The 22,595-nt window shown below is 58.2% G+C and overlaps 1 protein-coding gene across 1 annotated transcript; it reads right to left on the bottom strand.

Annotated features, from left to right (window-relative positions):
• Window positions 1-1,342: 1,342 nt before the first annotated feature.
• Window positions 1,343-20,633, bottom strand: NGFR (nerve growth factor receptor). The gene is made up of 6 exons (XM_080826107.1): window positions 20,448-20,633; window positions 13,552-13,693; window positions 9,815-10,174; window positions 5,983-6,235; window positions 4,342-4,502; window positions 1,343-3,641 (listed from the first exon to the last, which is right to left on the bottom strand). The coding sequence occupies exons 1-6, from the start codon at window positions 20,517-20,519 to the stop codon at window positions 3,340-3,342; spliced, it is 1,290 nt and encodes a 429-aa protein (XP_080682233.1). The 5' UTR covers window positions 20,520-20,633; the 3' UTR covers window positions 1,343-3,339.
• Window positions 20,634-22,595: the final 1,962 nt, after the last annotated feature.

A 22,595-nucleotide genomic window follows, 5' to 3' on the forward strand; every position in this document is an offset into this window, starting at 1 on the left:
ATTCCCACAGGCAGCATCTGGCTCTCCCCCACCAAATTAGAGGCATTTCCCCCCCAACAGAATGGGGGCCCTCTGAGGGCGGGGATTGTACCTCCCTCATCAGAGGAGAGGTACCCAAAGTCCGGGGCTGTGTTTTCTCCAGCAGACAGAAGCTTCCTCAAGAGGCGCCTGGTGGCTCAGTGGGTTAAAGCCTCTGTCTTTGGCTTGGGTCATGATCTCAGGGTCCTGGGGTCTAGCCCCACATCGGGCTCTCTGCTCAGCGGGGAGCCTGCTTCTCCCCCCTCTTCTCTGCCTGCCTCTCTGCCTACTTGTGATCTCTGTCTGTCAAATAAATAAATAAAATCTTTAAAAAAAAAAAAAAAGGCTTCCTCAAGACAGAGCCTGTCTCCCCCATCATGCTGGGGGTTATCCGAGTGCCAGATCGTCTCTCTCATCGACTCCGAATCACCCTCCTCCACAGGCGCTCCTCACAGCCCTCACAGACATGGGGGTGGTGGTGGGAGATGGAAGGCAGCCCCGCTCTCTGCCTCGTCTAATCCTTGGCTGGGGCTTGGCTGGGGCCCGGCTGGCCCCTGCGTGATCCTGAGACCACGAAGATTTGTTTTCTGTTCTTTCCGGGAAGAACAAGCCTCCCATGGCCTTCCCCAGCAGCCATGAGCCAGCCCCACCAGAAGACCCGGCCAAGGGCCCAGCAGAGGCTGAGCTGCTCTGACCAGCTGCCGGACCAGCCTGAGAGAGGGGCACAGGCCTGGAGCCGGGAACCCTGCCGCTCCCGGGCCAGGCAGGGCTGGAAGCCAGGCTGCCAGGAGCCGGGGTTGGGACCTGCACCCCCCCAAGAGCCGCCAGGGAGGGGCCTGCCTCAGTGCAGGCCAAGCAGCCAGGCTCCTGCCAGGCCATCTGGAGCCAGACCCTGTGTGTGTGCTTGTGTGTGGGTGTGAGTGTGCGGCTCCCAGGCCATGTGGGTGGCTGGGAGCTGCGGGGTTGTGACCCGGCCCTCCTACCCAGCCTCTGGCTCCCCTGTGGTCAGTTTCACTTCTGACATCTGGTCAAGTTCACAGCTGGCCGGCTTCCTGCGTGGTCATTTTCACTTTTCCTCGCCAAAACCTGGGGGCAGAGGGCCCCCATGCCTTCCCTATCCCACTTAAATTAACTTCATGGCTACACATGTGGATTTGCTCGATTTCTGTGAACACTCCCCATTTTGTCGGGGAGGGGGTGGTGGTGGTGAGAGAAACAATAGGACAGGAACTCACCAAATTAGAAAGTATACCTGGGTCCCTCCCGCCACACACAACCCCCACTGGCTCCAATCACATGCATTTCCAGAAAATCTCTTTGCACTGGCTTTCTTTCTTTGCTATTATAATGTTCATCATTTATGTTTTATGTGTAGGTTTTAGGAAGGCCCAAGAAATGATTACACAGGATGCAAGGGGGAGGTGACAGGGAGTCTGGGGCTCACAGCCCCCAGCCGGGCGGCGAAAACGATTTCATCTCAGCCCAAAGGGAGGCGGAAGGGGCCCCAGAACCAAACACATGCTAAAACATACTTGCAGTACCCCAACCCCCTCCCCAGCTGCTGGGGAGGAAAATAAATACACTCAGATCCTGTCCCACACTCCAGGTGCATAGGTGGGAACCAGCAGGTGAGCTCCCCCCTCCTTCCCGTCAGATTGAGGTCACAGAAATGCCATCTACTTACAATGTTCCCACTGCCTTACATGGAGCTGGGAGAACCCCGGGGCTGGGGATAGGGTAGCTGTCAGCGCACACCCTGCTTGGGGTTTGGGGCTCGGTCATGCTAAATAGAGGGGCGCCACACTCATTCCATCGTCAAGCAAAACAGAACAGGCCAGGAGGGACCTCGTGAGACCTCACGGCCCCTTTCTGGCACCAAGCTAGGGAACAAACAGTCCTTCACAGGGTCTTCTCAACGTGGGGAGGCCCTCTGTGGGCCACGGTCTCCCTCCGTTCCTTCTTGCTGTGTTCCCACACTGGTCCGCTTTTCTTCGCTGCAGCGGTCGGAGCCCAGCCAAACCCAGGCTCACAGGAAAAGGAAGGATGGGGGGGAGCATTCCTCCACGTGCAGGCCCTCGGAAGCCAGACGCCAGTTCAAGCCTCAGCCTTCCTTGGCCCGCCAAACCAGGGGCGAGGGAAGAGGGCAAGCCGAGTTCAAATCCCTTCAGTGCTTCTCTGGCAGCTGCCCTGGGCAGGATCCGGTCCCAGCCCAAGAGAAAAAACTTGTGGAGAAAAGCAGGATTGCTTTGTGTGTGTGTGTGTGTGTGTGTGTGTGTGTGTGTGTTTGTCCCAGGTTGGGGGCCCTTGGTCCCTGACCCCCAGTCCTGGCTCTAGGAGAAGACACTGTCTGTGTTGGCTCCGGGTCTGTGCCAGGATGGAGGCCACCTGCACGCTGGGCCACACCGCAGACGCCACACTGGCATGCCCAAGCGGGACTGGCAAAGGGGAGCGGCATCCTTTTCCACAAACCTCAAACCATGCTCCATCAAGTCCGCCTCTGACCGTGATGGATCAGTGCACCAGGCTTTGGGTGAAGCCTCCCATCTCCACAGGGGTTGGACAGGCCTGGAGGTGGTGGAGGGCACACTGGATTTGGCTTTGAGACATTTCCCAGAGGGTTCCCTGCCCCCCACCCCTCTGCCAGCTCTCTAACCTCAAGCAAACCTGAAGGCTGCACCCCCTAATTCAGAGAGTGGGGGGCCAGCCCATGAATGTCCTCCCCATTGCTGGGTGGCTTTGGGCAAGTCGCTCCCTCTCTCTGGGCCTGTTTGTCCTATACATGAAACAAGGGGGTAGGACTAGACTTCAAAACCCCCTTGCAGCTCTGACAAGCCTCTGGGCATCTTCATTTTGGGCCAGAGAGGAGGGTGAGGGGACTGAGGGAGGACGTAGGCCACAGTGATGGTCCCTCATTCCCCAAGTTCACAGTGTAGAGCCCATGGCTCTGGTTCCTCGGTCTCTCCCTTTGAGTCTCTGGGGCTTTGTCATCACCCCCAAGACCGCCCTTGGTGTCAGCCCCCCAGATCTGACACCTGCTGAGGTGGGAGGGGCTGGCCCACCTAGAAGTGTGGGGAGAGGGGAGCAGAAGATGCAGATGTGATGCTTAGGGGCAGGGGTGGGAGGGGCAGCAGGGGCCCCTCTGGCGCCGGAGAGAGTGATCAGAAGCGATGGGGCCACACGGGAGCTGGAACAGGGCAGTGGTGGAGGGGCCTGGGCCCCACGGCCCTGCCCAAAGGAGCTCAGCTCTGACGCTGGCCTGTGGGGGCGGCTGGAGCATCAGTCGTCGGAATGTGGGGGCAGGGCAGGGGCTCCGGGGGCGGCTCACACGGGGGACGTGGCTGTGGACTCGCTACACAGGCTCTCGACGATGTCGGCTCGCTGAATGCGGCGCAGGGCCGCCAGGAGGGCGTCGAGCGTCGCGCTGTCCTGGGCGGCCCAGTTGGCAAGCAGGGCTCGGACGGGGCAGGCCTCGTGGGTGAAGGAGTCTATGTGCTCCGGCTGGTAGCCCAGCTCACCGGCCAGGTGTCGCCAGGTGTCCCCCGCAGAGCCGTTGAGCAGCTTCTCCACCTCCTCCCGCTTGGCTGGTGGCAGACTGCTGTAGAGACCTCCGTCCCCCTTGAGGGCTGCCAAGAACCAGGGGGGGGCATCAGAGGCGACGTCAGGGCCACACCCCTGCTCCCTACAGTGGGTATGGGGGCCCCTGGGCTAAGACCCCAGAAGGGCTGAGGATTTCTCCTCCCTGGTGGGGGGAGGGAGGAGGAACCCCCCCCCGGGGCCTGGAGGCAGAGGTCCTGGATGGGGGGCAAGGCTGCAGAGGGGTCTGGGGGTGCTGACTCGCCTCCCCTCTCGCCCACAGCGTCAGCATTACCCTTGCCATCTCACCCAGCCCCCTCTCTACCCCCCCCCCAGCAATTGGGCAAGATGGCAGGGCAGGGGAGGGACACCACTCAGTCCCAGACTCCACCACAGCAAGTGTCCTGGAGCTGGGCTCTGGGCCACTAATTAGGGCCCATCATTAACTACTTGTTCCCCAGAAGTCTAGGGCAGGAGGCTAATCGCAGCCACTTTGGGGAGTAATTAGCCCTAGGCGGCACAATTAGCTTGATGAGTCTGGATGCACCAGTTTGTCCAAAGCTCCCCCCTCCCACATCTCTCCACTGGAAAGACCTCTTCTCCCCGATCGCTTGCCTGCTTCTCCCATCGCACACAGAGACCCCGTTCCCTGTGAGCCGGCCCCCTCCAGCAGTCCTTCCTACAGTCTACCCTTACTCACTCCTTTCCTCCCTACCTCAGTTTCCCCCTCCCCGCAGCCTCACTGCTCACCCTGGCCTGCAGCCGTCTGTGTGTGGGGCTGCTGGTCATGCAGGCTCTGGCTGTCCACTGAGATGCCACTGTCGCTGTGAAGCTTTTCTCCCTCCGGCGGGGGCGTCTGGTTCGCGGGCCGGCTGTTGGCGCCTTGCTTGTTCTGTTTGCAGCTGTTCCACCTGGAGCCAGAGGACAGGCCCAGGCTCAGGGGGCGAGGGCCCGCACAGGCCAGGGACCTCAGGGATCTGTGCTCTGATGTGTGGGGGCCGGGGCCCTAGCAGGCCTCCCCAAGCAGAGCCACTAGACCACCTATGGTCCTTTTTCCTCTCCGACTCCGCCCGCCCCTGGCCTGTACCGGAAGCACTGTGCGGGCAGACCGGCTCTCAGGCTCGGTGCACGCCGCAAGGGTTCCACGAATGTTCGCGCAATGAATGGTGCACCCAGTGATTTCTCCAGAATTCCACTGTTCCCAGTCTACCCTGCTAAACTACTCCCACATGTGTGCGGGGATATGCACCAGGATTTCCTCTGCTATTGTTAGCAATAAGAAAAAGCTGAAAACAAGTCAAACGTGCATCAAAAGAAGACTGTTCAAATAAATTAGGATCCATCCATACACCGAGTGAGCCCTTACAAACAATCAGATAATCCGAATGTCCTGGGGAAAGCTCTCCCAAGGGAGATTAAGTAGAAAGGTAAGTTGTAGAATATGGAGAGTGGGAGCCCACTGATGCTTTAAAAAAAAAAAACAACAACCTTCTCTGTGTTTACATCTAACTGTAAAAAGTTTTATGTACATGTTTATAAAGGCACAGAAAATGGCTGGAAAGGATCCATTCCAAACAGATTCCAATGAGGAGAGGTAGGATTTGGGAAGATAAAAGAGGCCTTTTACTTTTTGCTTTACAAGACATTGGTCTTGTTTGCATTTACCCAAACAAGCATGGATTACTTTGAAGACTTTCTTTTTAGGAATGGAAAATGCACTGGAACATTTAAAATACTTTCCAGGGGCGCCTGGGTGGCTCAGTCCATTGAGCGTCTGACCCTTGGTTTTGGCTCAGGTCGTGATCTCAGGGTGGTGAGAAGGTGCCCCACGTCGGCTCTGCGCTCAGCGTGGAGTCTGCTTGGGATTCTCTCTCTCCCTCTCCCTCCCCTTCTGTTCCTCCCCCAGCTCATGCTCTCTCCCTCTCTCTCTCTCAAATAAGTAAAATCTTTAAAGATAAATAAATAAATAAAACTCTTTCCAGAAGTTCTTGCACATCCTGAATTTCTGGATGGATTGGTGGATTCACGACATCCCCAATGTGACATGGGATGGAAGAGACCCATGAGGACATAGGTCACTGGGGGGCAATGGGGTTTGAGGGATGAGGGCACAGGTGGCTGGTAAAGAAAGCTCGGTGTGCAGCTGGGGGCGGGAAGTCAGGGAGGCAAGCAGCGTGGGAGCAGGGAGGTGCTGGTGCCAAACAGGACAGGAGTCACCTCCCTACCCCTTCCCACCCCACCCCACCCCCAGCACGGGGCGGCTGGTGGTGAATGATGAGTGTGGTTTGGGGTTGACTCTAAAAAGTGTGTGAATTTTCAGGTCAAGGTCATGGTAAAGCCCTCCTTGAGAGCAGAGGCCCAGTTGTCTGTCCCCTGCCCCTCCCCCCTCACCTCTTGAAGGCAATATAGGCCACCAGGCCCACAACCACAGCAGCCAGGATGGAGCAGTAGACAGGGATGAGGTTGTCGGCAGTGCCTCGGGTCACTACGGGCTGAGAGCTGCCCATCACTGTGGTCACCGCATCTGTCACAGTGCTGGCTATGACGTCTTGCTCTGGAGGTCCCTCGGGCTCCTCTGTGCTGGGGGCGGTGCTGTCTGAGCCCTCCGAAGGCGTGGACCGGGTAATCCACCGACCAGGGATCTCTGGGGGAAGGAGCTGCAGGAGTGAGGGCCCGCTCCCCACCCAGGCCCCTCCCCTGCCCTGCGGACCGGCCTCCAGCCCTTCTTCCCCAGGCCTTGCCTTGCGCCAGGCGGTTACACAGGGAGGGTGAGGGCCAGGATTGTGACTATGAGTCATGACGGTAGAGAAGAGCAACGGCCTCGGTCCCCTTCAGCTCTGTTCCTGACTTACTGTGTGACCCTGGACCAGACCCTTCCCCTTTCAACACCTCAATTCCCCATCTATAGCATGGGGATGCTAAGAGAGACAGTCTCTAAGCCCCCTTGCGTCTGAGGTGCAGCTGGGACCCTAGGACTCTATTTTGCCTCCCCGGGTACCCGGAAGCCTGGCATGGAGGCAAACACACCCAGAAGAGAGAGTGGGCACCAGGAGGCCTCTAGCTGGCAGCACTCTGGGAAAATGTCATACCCTGCCTTGTCCCAGTTTGTCCCAATGGTCCCAGTCATCCTGGTCCTAAGGAAGGATGAGGGTACTCAGGTCTGGACAGAAAGACACCTCCCTGCAAACCACCTCCCCAAGAACTGGCACCTGGCCTCCCTTATGGTCTCTGATGCCCTAACTCTGGGCTTGGCCGGGGTAGGGGGTGGCCAGCTGGCTGGCTTCCCTCCAGCCGGCCCTTAGCCAGCGGCTAGCCAGTTTCCTGTCTTAGGTGGCCCCCAAACCAAACCATGTGGTCTCGCCAGCCAGAGAAGATAGCATTGGGTAGTCCCCAGCCTCCCTGGGCGGAAGCAGACTATTGGTGGGGCAAAGGCCTCCAAAGAAGATACTATCCACTGCCTGGGGTGGGGGGAGGGTGGGGAGGACTGTGCTTTGCCACCCACCTTGGCCCTCTCATGTCAGTGGGCACTGCCAGCCTCCCTGACAGGGGGCCTGGCACCTCCTGGCACCAGTGGGCGGGATTTTCCACTCTGCCACCCAGCCAGGGGCTGTCCCAGGGGCTGTGGCTCCAGACGGCCTGGGGGTACCCGTCTGGGCAAAGTTGCCTGCCCCATCCGTCCTCACTTCCCACACCTGGGGCAGGGACGGGCAGCAGACAGGACATGCCAATGGGGTGAAGGGGAGACATTTCTTCCCTGGCTCCACCCCGTTTTCCCACCCAAGTCGGAGTGGAAGCTGCCCCCTGGTTTCTCGGGCCTCCTCAGCTCAAGACGAAGATGATTCAAAGGCCCCCATTTTCAGCACCTTCTGAGGGGTAAGGCCCCCTGAGGTGAATCTGGAATCCATCTGGCTGGCACTAGGGAGGGGGCTGCCATCTGAGGCCCCATCTTCCCCCTCCCCCAGCTCAGCCCTAGGGGGCAGCGGTAGGGCGGGAAATGGAGACACAGCCCTGTCGTTTGGCAGCCCCAGACAGGGTGTTGGACTGGGGAGGGTCTTTTCTTGCCCTGCTAGGGGACTGGGCAAGCTGGTGGGGACTTCTGAGCCCTGAGGCTGAGAAACAACTGGCTAGGACCTCCCTCCACCCCAGAGGCCTAAGGTATGTTGGGGGGTGTTGGTAAGTCAGGCCATCACAGAGGTTCCAGAAATCTCAAAGGGGAAAGACTGGCAGTGGGCATTAAGGGACAGACCAGGCTGAAGACCAGGGCTGTGCAGGGCACTTTCTCCTCATCTCTCCAGTCCCCTTTGGGGCAGGGCTGAGCGGGGGTGGGGACAGCAGGATGAGATCCAGATGCGGCCATGTCCACCAGCATTCCAACCCCTTAAGCCCTTGGCGAGTTCTGACAGCCATTTCCGGAATGGGAGCTGTCAGACTTAGGGGTGGAGAGAGGGACCGGTTACTCCTAAACCCAAATTTCACTGGGGTGAGAGGGGGAGGAAGAGACCCCAAGGCTGAGTGAGTCACCATGTTGACACCTGAAATGTATACACAAGAAAGTACAATGTACTGGAAGGGGGGCGGCAACCAAACCACCATCCAGTTCCATTTCCTGAAGATTCCCTCTGCTGGAGCTGACATTTAACCCTTCAGAGGCTAGAGCAGAGAACAGAAGAGGGGCAGGGATAAACACAGCCGTAGGGGGTACCCTCTTCCTTCAGGGTGGCTGGAGGAATAGGGTGGTACCTGAGAGGAACCTGTGAACACGTCCAAAGGCAGGACCCTCCCCTCCCCAGCCACCACCTTTCTTTGCTCTAACCGCGCCCCTGACTAAGTCCCCTTGCTGGCTGGTCCAGACTTGCCCGTGAACAGTGCTGCCCGCCTGCCAGCTGCTGGATCTCCCTCCCTGCTCTGCCCTGCGCCTGACGCCACTTGCCTGTCTCCTGGCTGAGGGCGATCGCCACCGGAACCACTCTGTTCTGGGCCCCACTCCCCCCACCCCTCCCAACCCCCATGCAGGAAGCTTCACACACACACACACACACACACACACACACACACACACACACACACCTGGCCTCAGCCCAGTTTAACCACCCTCCCCAGCTTGAGATCCCGGAGCCAGGGATAGCGGGATGCAGAAGGCAGCCATGCTTCCCACGGCAGGGAATCTGTCTCCCCCATCTGACTGGGGATGGACTGAAGGCAGAGGCTGTGCTGCCTCCCCCAGAATGGGGGACCTCCTGGGACCTAAATGCTGGGATGTCTACCTCATCAGACTGGGGCAAGGACTATCTTTTTCCAACAAACTTGGGGCTCCCTGAAGGAGGCACTGGTTGCTTAGAGTGAAGGCACCCTGAGGGAGAGGTCCCCAAGGGAAGTAGCTAATGAGGTGCCCAGGCACAGGGGGATGGATAGAAAATAAAGGCATTGTCCCAGGAACTAGGTGCACTCCTTGGGGCCCGATGCCCGGCTAAGGTGAGCACCCCAGTTCCTACCCCCCACCCCAGGGCCGACAGCCCTCCATGTGCGCCCGTCTCCTCCTTGGGCTCCTGAGCCCTGGGTCTCCTGCTGCCCTTCTTCCTCTGCGCCCACCACCTCCTTAGCATTCCCTGAGTCCAACGCCATCCTTGGCTGAAGGATAACAACCACTGTAGACCCCGCCCCCAGACAACACCAGTTAAAGTGGGCCAGTCACCTTCCCTAACCCACAACCCGGACATCGCTGAAAACTGTATGACCAATGAGGAAACTGAGGTCCAGAGACAAGAGTGACCTCCCTACCATCACTCAGCTAGTGACAGAGCAGATTCCATCCCAGGTCCCAGAGCCATAAACCACTGTGGACCCAGACCAAGCCTCCCAGCCAAAGGGTCCCAACTCCTGAGGGTCCTCAAGGCCCTTTTCCCAGCCCAGAGAGCCTGCTCAAGGGTCAGACATGTCCCGCACTGTGCTGGGCCACGGTGGCCACCTCCGAGTTGCTTATCTGCTGCTCATCCAACCCCGGGCGGGGAGCCACCGGCAAAGAAAACCCTGGAAACTGAGTTGGAGTGTAGTAGATGCGGCCTGGGAGGAGGCCAGAGGCATTCCCAACACGCAGCCCACGGAAGGACGCGGTGAGAGGGGGTCCTTTGGGCCTGGGCTTCCAAGGAGGGCGGCGGCCTCCCCAACCCGCCCCGGCCTGGCCCTCCCCGACCCCCAGGGGGCGCCCTCGGCCCGGCGCGCTCACCCTCGCACTCGGCGTCCGCCCAGCGCGTGCACTCGCGCAGCTGGCGCTCGGTGTCCTCGCACACGGTGCAGGGCAGGCACGGGTCCACGTGGTTGGCCTCGTCGGAGTACGTGCCGTCGGGGCACTCCTCGCACACGGTGTTCTGCCGGTCCTGGCACGAGAACACGAGGCCCGAGCCCGCCTCGCACACGCGGCACGCCTCGCAGCGGCCCGTCGTCTCGTCCTGGTAGTAGCCGTAGGCGCAGCGACACACGGCGTCGTCTGCCTCCACGCACGGCGCCGACATGCTCTGCAGCCCCACGCACTCGGTGCACGGCTTGCACGGCTCGGTGGCGCTCACCACGTCCGAGAAGGTCACGCCTGTGGGCAGATAGACGCGCGGGACAGCCAGGGACCCGGAAGGTCGCTGCCCGCTGCCTGGGCACCAGGGATGCAGGGGCCGCTCCCCGAACCCTCGGGATCCGCCTCCCCCATCTGTGAGATCTGCAGGCAGCCCAAGGGGAAGGAGGAAGTGGGGTGCGGCCAGGAGCCCTGGGTGCAGGAGGCCTGGAGTGTGAGGCTTCGCGGGTAACCCAACTGGAGCCCGGTACATTTCTTGGCAAATACTCTTCGAGAGTTCCCAGCCCTGGACCCTTGTTCCCAGCGTGATTAAGGAATAATCTGAGCGTGGTTCCCACCCAGCCCTCCCCGGGGGCCAGAGCTGGGCTGTCAACCCAACCCAGGCGCCGGCGGGCCTTCACAAGGGAGCCTCCCGCCTCCACTGCCCTTCTAGTTCTCTTCGCCCAGGTGGGGGCTCAGGTGTGGCCCGACCAGGGTTAGACCGCAGAATTTCCCACCCATGGCGCTACCCCACGCTGCTTAAGGGCTTGGCTCCAGACAACGAAACAGCAGGAGGGATTGGAGCTGAGAAAGCAAGAAGGACTTGCCTGTATAGTCGTCTGCCCTTCCCAGTGGCACAAAGGGGAGATTTTCAAGCTCACCCTTGACTCATGCGCTCTTAATGGTTATGATGTCTGATAGAATAAAGGGAGGAACGCCAGGGGTCCTCTCCTCCAAGTGCAAGGAAGGGGAAGGCAAAGAGCCAAATCTTCTCCATCCCTACCCGCCCAGGTGCAGAACTCTGTGCCAGTCGGAATGCAGAAGGATGTACCCTTGCTCCAGGGGCAGAAAGAGCAGGATTTAGGAACCGGGAGCCAGGGAAGGAGGGTGTGTTCAGAGTGTGGAAGTAGAAGTAAAGACTAGGATCCCACTAGAGGAAAACACAAGCCTGCCCTGGGTTCTGATCTCAGACTTCTCTAAAGGAACCAAGACACCAGGAGCACGGAGCCCTTATCTTCGGAGTGGGAGTGGAGAAGCAGATGCAAAAGAAAAGCAGAGAGAAATGAAAAGGAAAGCCACTGAGGGGGAAGAGAAGACAAGACAAGGACGGGCCTGGAAGGAGACCAGTTTCAAGCCAGTCCTGGCAGAGGATGAACCCCTGTGTCTCTCTTCCCAGGGATGGGGCTGACTTGGACCCAAAACCTGCTTCCGCCACTTATTAGCTGTGACCCTGGGTGTTTTCCTTCGCCTCTTTGAGTTTTTTCTTTCTCTGTAAAACAGAGAATAGTATCTCCACTCACAGGGTTGGGGTGGGGAATAAATGAAATTCTACCATAAAGCACTATACACACCACAGGGATCCTACAAAGGTTGGGCCCCCCGGGGTGGACGACGCCAAGTCTAGTGAACTTGGGTCCCAGGGAGAGAGTCTGCAGAAAGGACTTCCAAATGCAGGATGTCCAGCTTATACAAACAGGAGGATTCTATCTGGTTGACATGTGGCAGGGGGTGGGTTTAGTCACACTGGAGGGGGAGAGAAATTGGGGGGGGGCTGCCCATGGGAAAGCACAGAAAATTAGTAGGAAACTCCTGGGAGACAGTTTTAGGGGGGGTGGGGGAAAATGTGGTATTTTTTGGCACAGAATGAAGGCAGGAGCTTAATGGGTTTCCTTGTGGAAACGTTTTGAGGATAGAGGGAAAGTCCGCTGGGGTCTCCGATGCCATAAAGTGAGCTTATAAAGGCAGCCGGTTAACACAGCTGGAGGGGGGAGGGGAACAGGGGGAACAAATGGGAGGGAGGACTCCCGCCACCACCTCCTAGCTGGTCTCCAGCTCCTGTCCCTCGTTCCCTGGAGATGCCCGAGCCTCCCTCTTCCGGGCTCCTCTACCCCACCTCTCGCTTTGACAGAAGGGAGTGGGTTCCCATCCTGGGAGACTTGGGGTCCAGGGCAGATAGGACCTGGGCAGGAGTCTAGGAAATGAGAGAGGAGGTTTCAGCGTAGCCTACGGTTGGCCAGCCCGGCCCCGGGATGGAAACTCTGGGAGGCCAGGACAGGTGGAAATGTGGCAAAGGCAGGACAGAATGTCTAGCCTCTCCATCTAGGCCCAGGCCCTTCTCTGCTGTGGGATGGACTTACAGGACCCACAGGGACAGAAAAAGGAAAATTGTGTGACTGGGAACACCAAGGAGTTGGGGTTGCCAGATAGACAGGCTGTGTGTGTTGGGGGGGGGGCAGTAGAGAGGAATCCAGATGTCAGACTAGGCAGATGAGTTTAGCATTCCTAGTTCCTAGGGTGGAACCTGGAGGTCCACACCTGGGTGGCTCAGTTGGTTAAGTGTCTGCCTCTTGATGTCGGCTGGGCTCATGATCTTGGGGTTGTGGGATCGAGCCCCGTATGGGGCTCCACGCTCAGTGGGGAGATTGCTTAGTTCTCTTTCTCTACCTCTCCCCACCGTGTTCTCTCTCTCTCTTTCAAATAAACAAATAAACCTATTTTTTAAATAAAAAAAGAGTTCCCAGTTCCTATACCCTTGCTCCTATCATGATTAAAGGAGAATCTGGTATAGTTCCCACCGGCCCAGGTGCACGGTGCGTGCCACCTAGAAGGCCCGGTGTGACTAGGTAGGGAGAGGAGGTTTCTGGGCAGGAAAGGAGCACTGAGCCTGTGGCCTGAAGGCAGCAGCTGAGGCTGGGGGCATCCAGCAGGGACAGAGAGGCCTGGGTCAAAAGCACACAGAATTCAGCCCCCAGACCTGCCATCCTTCTGAATCCTTTAGCAGCTGCCCCGGAAGATGCGGTTCTCTCCCCTTCCTGAGGAAAATCCCAGGTAGGACGGGCCACAGCAGCCCTCTCCCCTCTCCCATCTGATACCACCCCACAGTGCGGACTGTCCCTGCTCCCACTACCTCTGGAAAGCTCTGCTTCCTTGGTCAGAGCTGGGGGGACGGGTAGCCACACGCTCCCAGGATCCCCCAAGGTCAGTTTCCAGGGCAGCCAGGACTTGATCCTCCTCCCCTCCCCCCAAACACACTGAGGGTAAGTGGCAGCCATTGATTTTACAGCGCAGATGGTATTTTTAGCTGGTCTCAGCCTCAGCTACTCCTCCCACCTGGCCACATTCCCCTACCAGGCCTCTCCACCTGGGGGCTAGGAAGGGGCACCCCTGGGGATCCCTCATTGTGAGGTCCCCCTCCTCCCTCCGCAGACTTCCTCAGCCATTCTCGGTTTCCCTTTCTCGCCTCCTATACTGGGCCAGACCCATTCTGGTGCCCACACAGAGGTGGGGAGGAGACCCTGCCAGGAGGCAGAGCCCTTGTCAGGCTTCTAGTGGGCATGCATCTGTGAGGCCTGGCACCCTCCCTTCCCCCCCTCAGCCCCTCCCCTGACCGCCCCCCCTCACCCCGACCCCGTACTCACTGTCCAGGCAGGGCTCGCACACGGTCTGGTTGGCTCCGCAAGGCTGGGCCACCCCCTCACCCAGGTTGCAGGCTTTGCAGCACTCCCCGCTGTGGGTGTACAGGCCGGTGAGACATGCCTCCTTGGCACCTCCAAGGGACACCTGGGCGGGGGGATAGATGGGAAGGTCAGACCGGCGAGAGAAGCAAGAGGGGGTGTCTTCCCAGAGATCAAACACCCCCTCCTAAAGTCTTCTATTGGAACCACCTGGGCCCGGATGAGCTCACCACGGAGGCATCAGGCACATCAAAGCTGGGGCCTGGGGAAGAGAGGCAGTCGGGGACAGGGTGCCCCTGCAGGCTGCGGGGGGTGTGAGGTCAGAGCCCCGACACTCATGTTCTACAGAGTTCATCTTGGGGTGATGGCAACTTTTGGAGTCCTGAGGACACACCACATGGGGAAGGCAGCCTGGGACCCAGCAGTGGGCCGCTGGCCAGCACGGGGCTCCCTAACAAGGGGGCCCCTGGCAGCTAAACTTTGGCCCAAATGCCTCTCCCCTGGAGGGACAGCTGCTTCCCTACACAGAGGTAAGCCTTTTTCTAGCAAAGGCTAGCAGGGCCCTCCTCTGGGTCCTTAATTCTACTGTTTAACATATTAAATAGTCAGTGAGCGGTGTCTGTACCCAAGAGCAGAAGGCAGAGGGCTGGGGTCATGGGTTCGAATCCAGACGCTTCTCTGGTGTCCTGACCTGCTCTGCTTTTCCTCTCTGAGTCTTCCCTTCTCCTCACCCACAGAGACAGAGCCCACTTGGGGCCAGAGCAAAGAACCGGCCGATTGGCTAGAGTCCGGCACCAAGCAGGGAGAAAGGGGCGCCTGCTGGCTTCTCTCACCACCCAGCAGCCCAGTTCCACGAGAGTCTGATTTCCAGCCACCAGCCCTCTCCTCTCCCTGCCCCCATGCAGCCGGTGGGAACAGCGCCGGAACAGGGGAAAGGGGAGTCAGATTCCTGCCACCGAGGCATCTTTGCTCTTTGCTCATGGATGGAACGATTTAGCGCCAGATTCCCTGGGGGGGAGGGGGTGGAGAGTGCTGGCCGCTTGCTTTATGTTTCTATTCCTTAAAAAAATTCTTCGCGTCTAGTAAAACTCCAAAGCCTGTTTCCCTGGCCTCAGACCATGCAGCTCCCATTTGGTACCAGGAGGAAGCATGGGCTCTGGGGTCATGGGACTAGAGCAGAGTGTTAAAGGTCCTTTTGGACATTCCTCGCTTCTATGTTGGCAAGCTCATAGCCAAAAATACTCCTTTTCCCTCCAGTCCTTTAAAATATCCTGAGGTCTAACCAGGGTTCAGTGGAAGGAGGGGGCTGGACAGGTTGGATCTGTGTAGGAGGCAGCTGGTGGTCCTCAGGAGACCAGCAGGGAGGGTGAGGGCAGCATAGGATGGGGGTCCTGGGGTATTTGCCACCGTCTCCTCCCAGGTGGTAGGAACATGGGTCTGGGAACATCTGCAGACCAGAAACCAAGAGGGGTGGGGGCGGGGGTGTCCCAGATGTAGGCTTTCCCCCAGGAGGGACAGAGAGACTCGGGAAGGGTCTGTTTGGATTTCTTTTCATCCTTGAAGGCTCATGCTTAAATGTCACTTCAAGGAAGTGATCTTGTAGCCCCATGCCTCCCAGAGGAGGCAGAGCGGCCCTGTGACATGTTTCCCCGGTTTACTGTGGGGGACATGCTGCAATGTCCCCCAGTGGATGGTCAGCCCCGGGCGGGGCAGGACTGCGGTTGCCCCAGAACCTGGTACCCAACCTGAATATTTACGGGATTTCAGAATGTCCAAATACAATAACGACCTCAATTACCTAGAACTCCGGGCCGGGAAATGTGAGATGGGGGTGACTTTCAGGATAGCTGAATTTCCCAAGAATTGAGGATTTGCTGCTCTGATCACCTAATGCTTTTCATGTTAACCACAATGGCTGCACCCTTCTCATTCTGGAATATATGTTCACGGTTTCCGCATGACTCAGGGGGGACTCAGTGATCATTCTGGGCGACAGTGCAGTGAAGCCCTCGTGTTCTTTACCCCAAATCACCACCACGCTTTTGTCTCTGAGTTCTTGTCAGCCTTTTTTCTTTCTTTCTTTCTTTCTTTCTTTTTCTTTTTTTTTTTTTTTTTTAGTGTTTCTCTCTCCTTCCTTCCTGTCAAGATATCAGTTGTCAGTTTTTGCCGACACCAGAGTGTGACCTGAACAGCCCCTCCCCTACCATTCTAACTCATTAGGTCAAACTGGATGTAGAAACCATGTAACTAGCCTGGGCAGGAAGGTGTACATCGTGAGTGTAGGTGGGATCTGAACCCGCACGTGATGGGGGGGGCATTCTCTGAGTAAAAGGTGTGAGTTGTTCTGCCTTCCTCCTCGGTGGCCCCCCGTGGCTCTGGCTCATGGCTTAGAGCTGGGTGATCTGGGAAAGGCTGAAATCTCTCTGTGCCTCAGTCTCTCTATCTTTAGGTAATGGTGACAGTACCTGCCTCATCAGAAGCTGTAGACACCAAATGAAGGTGTTCACACACTTCAGGAGCCCTCTGTTTGCTTTCCCAAGGTCTTTCTTGCCTCGTTTGTGGCTGCTGGCTGGGTTCCCGTTGGTTGAGCTCAGCAGAGAGCTGAGCAGTGGAGAGCTGAGGGGGTCTGTCCGTGGCACTCGAGCGGCCTCTGCCTGCCCCTCTCCTTTGATGCCTGCTCTCCCAGCGATAGCCCTCCATCCTCACTCTTCTCCCAAGTCTTCCATTTGGACTCCAGGCCCCATAATTAGTCACCATGTGTTTCCTGTGCTTGTTTTATGTGTCCTATTTCAAAACACCCCAGACCTGCTACCTAACAGTCTGCGACTTTGGGGCAGTTCCCAGTCTCTCTAAGCCTGTATTCTCCCATACAAAACATTGGGTCGGTAATATTTACTGCTCAGGGTTGTCATGAAATTTACATGAAATAATTTATGTAAGTCTGTTCAGTGTACAGTAGGAGTTCCATAAATGTTAGCTATCAGATAAGTGTCTTGTCGCGGGCTGGGCTGCTGAGCCTGGCCGGGAGGCAGAGGGAGGGGGGAGCTGTAGTCAGGCCCAAAGAGAGGAAACTACCTAAGAGAAGGGGCAGGATAGACATGAAGAAAGACCCACCAGGAAGAGTCTGAAGAGGGCAGCGGGACCAAAGGAGAATGGGAATTGCTCTCCTCACAGTTAATTAATTAACAACCATTTATTAGTTAACAACTATTTGCTCAACATTGAGCTAAGTGTTTCCAATGAGACATGGTCCCCAACTCCCCACCCCCATCCTATCCTCCCCCACCCCTGCCCAGGGAAATCACAGTCCCATGAGGGAGAGGAGAGATCACTCCACACAGCTACTCCAGAAGCCAAGATGCTGAGGGAGAAGGACTTGCAGGACTGCCTTCACCTCCTGTCTGACAGCTGGGGAAACTGGGGCTCACAGGGGCAATTCTGCTAAGTGGCTTCATGCCTCTCCCGTGCCACGCCCTCTACTGCTCCAGGGTAGGGCAATCTTGGGAAGCAAGGAGGGATGACACGGATTTAGGCTTATTGCTCCAAACTGACCCATGTGCCTGAAATCTACATTTATTACACTTACTCATTTCCAATTTGATGGAGTGATTTCATCCCATTTTTGAGAATATTTGCAATCCTCTTGCCAGTTCAAGGCTTCCAAAAAACGAAGGTGGAATCACCCTTAGAATTGTTGACTTTTAAAAACCTTAATTTTGTTTTAAATTGGACAAAATAGAAAACACACCAAAATGGTTGAAAGAATCTGAAACTCTATGAATGCTTCAGTGTGACGAGCCCTAACCATTCACAACAGTTTCAGCAAAGGGGTTCCTTGGGTGAATGGAGCCATTAGCCACCACCATGGGGAAGGAGAGTGTTCAAATATGTGGAGGGTCTTTTGAGGTCAATGCAAACCCGGGGAGACGCTGGCACATGCGCTTTACTCCCTTAGATAGCGGTTGAATTTGGGGTAGGAGACAAGCTAATTACTGAGGATGAGGCTGTAGGAAGACTTTGAGAGGGGCCTGGGGACTATGGGTGGGGGGAAGGGGCGCCAAATGAGTGGCGCCAAGGACATGAGACACAGATCTAATATTTAGGGCTAGTGATGGTTAAGGTCCTCCTGTCCCATGATCTAGAAGGCTGGGGCGGGGCGGGAGGTGGGGGATGGGGGTGGGAGAGACCCTGTCCACGGAGGACAGAATAAACCCCAAGCTGAACATTCTGGGTTCCAACAAGGGCGCCACCACGCACGGACGAGGGAAGCCTGCTTACATGCCCCAGAAGTCTGAGAGGTTCAACCCCCTCAACTGTAAAATGGGAATAACTAGATTTACTCTGCAGGGATCTTACACGGATTAAATGACGCAAGAGACATTACCCAGGGCAGTGCGTGGCACATAGTAGGCGCTCAGCCAATTTTATTATTTCCACCTCCCTGCCCCGCACACCCCCACCCCCCCGGGAAGAATCTAGGCGCGTCAATGGGCCCAGGCTGGTACGGGGGGTGGGGGGAGACCCCAATTTCCATCCCGGAGCCGCCCCCCCCACCCCCGCCGGGCCGTTCCTGTCCACCCATTTGCTGCCCTCGTTGCATCCCTATTAGGCGCATTAGCCAGCCGGGCGGCTCCGGTTACAGACGTCTGAATGACAAAGTGCCTCCATTACCGGCGCGGCCCGCCAGCCGAGCCGCCGGGACGCGCTCCGGTTTCAGCACTCCATCGCCGCGGCGCAGGAAGAAACTCGGACCGCCGCGGTGCGCACAGCCAGCCCGCAGACAGCAGCCCGGCGAGGCGGAGGCAAGCGCCGCGGGGGCTGCGGGCAGCCCGCTCTCTGCGGGGTCCACCTTCCCGAGCCCCCAGGCCCTCCGCGCTCAGCTCCCCTCTTCCCTCGCCTCTCCTCTATTGGTGGGGGCACTCTTCCCAGCCCCAGTCGCAGCCCACGCCCTCGCCGCTCCGGGGGCAGCACTACTGGCCGCCCCAGTCCCACCTCCCCAGTCAAGAAGCATCTCTAACCCGATGCGTTAGTCAGCAAACAGGCCCGCAGTCCCTCCCAAATCTCCAGAGAAGCCACAGGTACTGAGCTCCAAGGGGCTGAGCTTCGGGGATGGGGCCAGCGTCCAGAGAGGGTCTCTGCCCACCCCAACCCCCACAGTTCCACCGCCGGCCGAGAAAGGCGGCTCTTGAACGGTGCCGGGTGCCCCCCTACGGGGAATGGGGTGTATGGGGGAGTATGGGGAGTGCCGCGCTGGGAATCAGGCGCGGCACAGCCTGGCTAGCACTCTGGTTTAACTTGCTTTGAGATCTTGGCCAAGTCGTTTAAACTCTCAGAGCCTCAGTCTTCCTCCCTGCAAAATGGGCGTTAGGGGTGCAACGCTCAGAAAAAAAAATGAAGACAGCAGGAGGAGTGAGGACTCCTATTGCCAAACTCTGTGGCACTCCGTTCCTGGGCTCACACAGGTCACACCTCCTGAGTATATTGGGACTACGGGATGGACTTAGATGCTTAAGAGGACCCGCAGTCCCCTGCGGAGGCGGAATCCGCGGCGTCTGAGCGCCTCCGTTCGGTCCCGTGCCCAGCGTCTTCCATCAAAAGCTGGGGGCGGGGAGGGTTGGGGCGCGTGCGGAATCCCGACCAGCCTGGGCGCTGGACCCGTGAGAACTGCGGGCGCCGAGCTCGGGCGGCTTAACTTAATGGGGGGTCCGAGTGGGGGCTCGGCGCGCAGCCCCAGGCTTGCCCGCAGCGGCAGATGTCACAGCCCTCGCCTCTGAGCGCCCCCTGCGGGCCGCCTCGGCAGCCGCGACCCCGGGCTGCGCGCCGCCGGGACCTTCCCCGCCTCGCGAGTCCCGGCGCTCTGCACCCTGAGACTTGGCTGCGGCCAGACCGGGTGCCACGATGCCCGCTCCATCCCTTCCGGTGCCCCGCGCGGCTTCAAACCTCCAGAAGGAGCGCGTCGGAGGACCCCGCCGGGCGCAGGAGAGGCAGGGAGAGGGTTCGTCCCGGCGAAGTGGGCGCTCCCTTTCCAGCCTCGGATCCCCAGCCGCAGTTCCCAGACTGGGCGAGGCCGCAAGAAAGAGCGCGCGACAGGCGCGGGAAACGTCCGTCCCTCTGCTCTGCCTGCTCGTCCCACTGTCCCTCGGCGGGCAGGCGTGGCCCCGACCACTTTGGGGTCCGCTCTCCCTTCTCTGCCCTCTTTCATTTTATTGGCATCTCTATCCCTCGCTGTCGTCCTTTTTCTGCTCTCCCTAACCCATTTCTCTCTCTTCGGGCGACCCCCGCTCCCCGAAGCTCTCCCTCCCACACCCCTCCCCCCCCCATTGTCTGGCTGGCCCTCATTGTCCGATGCCCGGTCCCCTCTGCCTCCAGTCCCTCCGACCTCCCCCATTGTTCTATCTCCTTGTCTCTGGTTCCCCGCCCCTGCCCCGCTCGCCCCTCATATCTCTAATCCCGGTCCCATTCCTCTTCCTTCAGCCTGGGTTCCGTCCCACGACCCTCCAGAGATCAAGATGCTCAGGAAGAAAGTCGCCTCGAGGTCTCAGCATCCAAACGCCCTCTTCAGAATCCAGACATCTGAGAGACCCCTCTCAGCTCCTCCGCACGCACCCTCCGCCGTACCTAAGGACGCTCATCCGTGCGCCCCTCTGTCCCACATCTCCACCCTTGGCCTCAGGGTCGCCCCTGAGCTCTGAGAACCCTAGACGCACCTCCGTGGATCCTGGCTGCGGAGCTCCTCTCCCACCATCCATCCCCAGCATCTGGGACCCCAAAGCTCCCTTCTGTTTTCCCTCGGGAAACCTGAACCCACTGGGGTTCCAGTCCTGGGAGAGGGCGCGGGTTGCCCTCCAGCTAGCACTCACCCCCAGGAGTAGCAGCAGCAGCAGCAGCAGGCGCGGCCCGTCCATGGCGCAGCCGGAGGCACCTGCCCCCATCGCCCGCCTCCCGCGGCAGCGCTCGGCTTCCAGTTGAGTCCGGTCCGCGGACGGATAGGACTGCGCTGCGCTGCGCTCCAGCGCCCGCCCCCCAGAGCTGGCTGAGGCTCCGCTCACTCTGGCTGCGGGCGGGAGGGGCTGCGAGAAGCCAGTGCGGCGGCCCCGCCTCCTCCCCGCCCAGCCCGCCCACCCCCGGAACCGCGCCCGCCCGCCCCGCCGCCTCCGGGAGGGAAGAGGAGGGGAGGGGTGGGGAGGGAGGAGGGGAGGGGTGGGGAAGGGAAGGGAGGGCTTGCGCGGAGATGCGCGCCCGCGCGACCCGCCGCAGCTTTTCCGCGCCCGGGCCCTCGGAGCCTCTCGAGACTCCGCCCCGGTACCCAGTGCCGGGTCCGCGCTCGTGCGCATTGCTCCCGGATGCTGTGGGCTCGGGGACCAGCGCATCCCCTCTGCGGCTCCTGTTCCTCTCAGCTGCAGACCCCCCACAGCCTTCCCTGTCTTACCCATCTTCCTCTGCCTCCAGCTTCAGCTTCTTCCCGGAGGTCCTGCTCCCTACCCAGCCACTGTCAGCAAGAATGCCCCCTGCCCGCCCCGCCCTTCATCTCCTGGTCCATACCAGACCCCTACCTCTGTCCCTTCCCAGTGCAAAGTCCTAGGAGAAGGGGAGGGGAGAAGTAGCAGGTGGCCTGACCATGAAAGTGAGCAGAAGGGACATTAAGGTGGGATGTTCTCTGAATTCTCAAAAGATGGGTTTGACGGGGTAACAGGTGTGCACGCAGACTCACATATATATGTGCTTACCCACTACGTGTGTTCACACCCCCCTCATGCACTCATGTAAACCTGTGCATTCTACACATGCATGTGCACCCACACACTCATGCACATTTGCACACTCATTACACATGTGGTTATAACATTCAAACACGCACTCACCTATACATTCATACATGCACGTGTACGTGTGCAGTCATCTCCACAGAAGCCCTCACAGGTACAGTCTCTCACAAGTGCACACACATTCACGAACACGCACACCCATACACAAACATACACTTACAGCCCCAAAAATATAGCCTTCACTAGACTGTATTTCCATTGGCTTATGAGCTCCCTGCAGACAGGGACTATGGTTTCTTATCTGAATGCCTGGTATACAGCAGGTGTTCAATGAAGGCCTGTAGAAAGGAATAAAAGGAAACGTGGTTGGATAGACTCATAACCATGTACCATGTACTATCTAAGCATCCCTGGGACCACACTCACCATGCTCTAGAAACCACAGCAGGTCCCAATCACGGGCCCCTGGCAACCTAGGGAGAGTACTACCAGTGTTTCCGTGGGAAGGACCCCCACCTCAGTACTTACTCCCTGCTTGTCCCCACCCTGCCCTGATCCCCTGGCAAGGAGGCCAAGGAACAGAGAGTTTATAAGGGACAAGTCTACAAAGCCTATCCCCACACCCTGATCTTAGCCATGTGCGGACCTCAGTTTTGAGTTAGAAAAAAACTGTACTGCCCTCCCACGTTACAGGAAGAGGGGGAAGATCAAGTGTACTTGTGAAGCGAGCACCTAAGCAGTTGGTAGGTGATTCCCTAGATCAGCTGAAGCTCATTTATTCACTCATGGGGCGGGGGCGGGGTGGGAATCTGCCCTATGAATGTCTTTCCTGTGTATCCAACAAAGTCCAGGGGGCAGCCTCAGAAGAAACAGGTAGACATCACTGTGTCCTTGAGCATGAGCGTGGACAATCCATCACTTCCAAGGCCAGGCAGCTAGTCCTTCTTCAGGAATCCCTGAGGAGTCCCTCTCCCAGACAGGGACCACCTCTAAACTGTCTCCTCCTCCAGCAGCTTTTATAGCTTGGTCTTTCCTCTCCGTCAAGTTCATGGACGGCAGGAAGGGCCAATGTTAGTACTAACAGCGGCATCAAGCTGCTTACTACCAAGGGTATCGACAGTGTGGCATTAATTTAAATACTCCTGTTATTAATTTATGATCCCGGTTACTATTATTGCCAAGGTTATCCATCTCAACACGATTTAATATGACCCACACTACCATGGCTGGGCCTGGGTTATT

Source organism: Martes martes (genome assembly GCF_963455335.1).
Source record: "Martes martes genome assembly, chromosome: 16".
Classification (NCBI taxonomy): Eukaryota; Metazoa; Chordata; class Mammalia; order Carnivora; family Mustelidae; genus Martes; species Martes martes.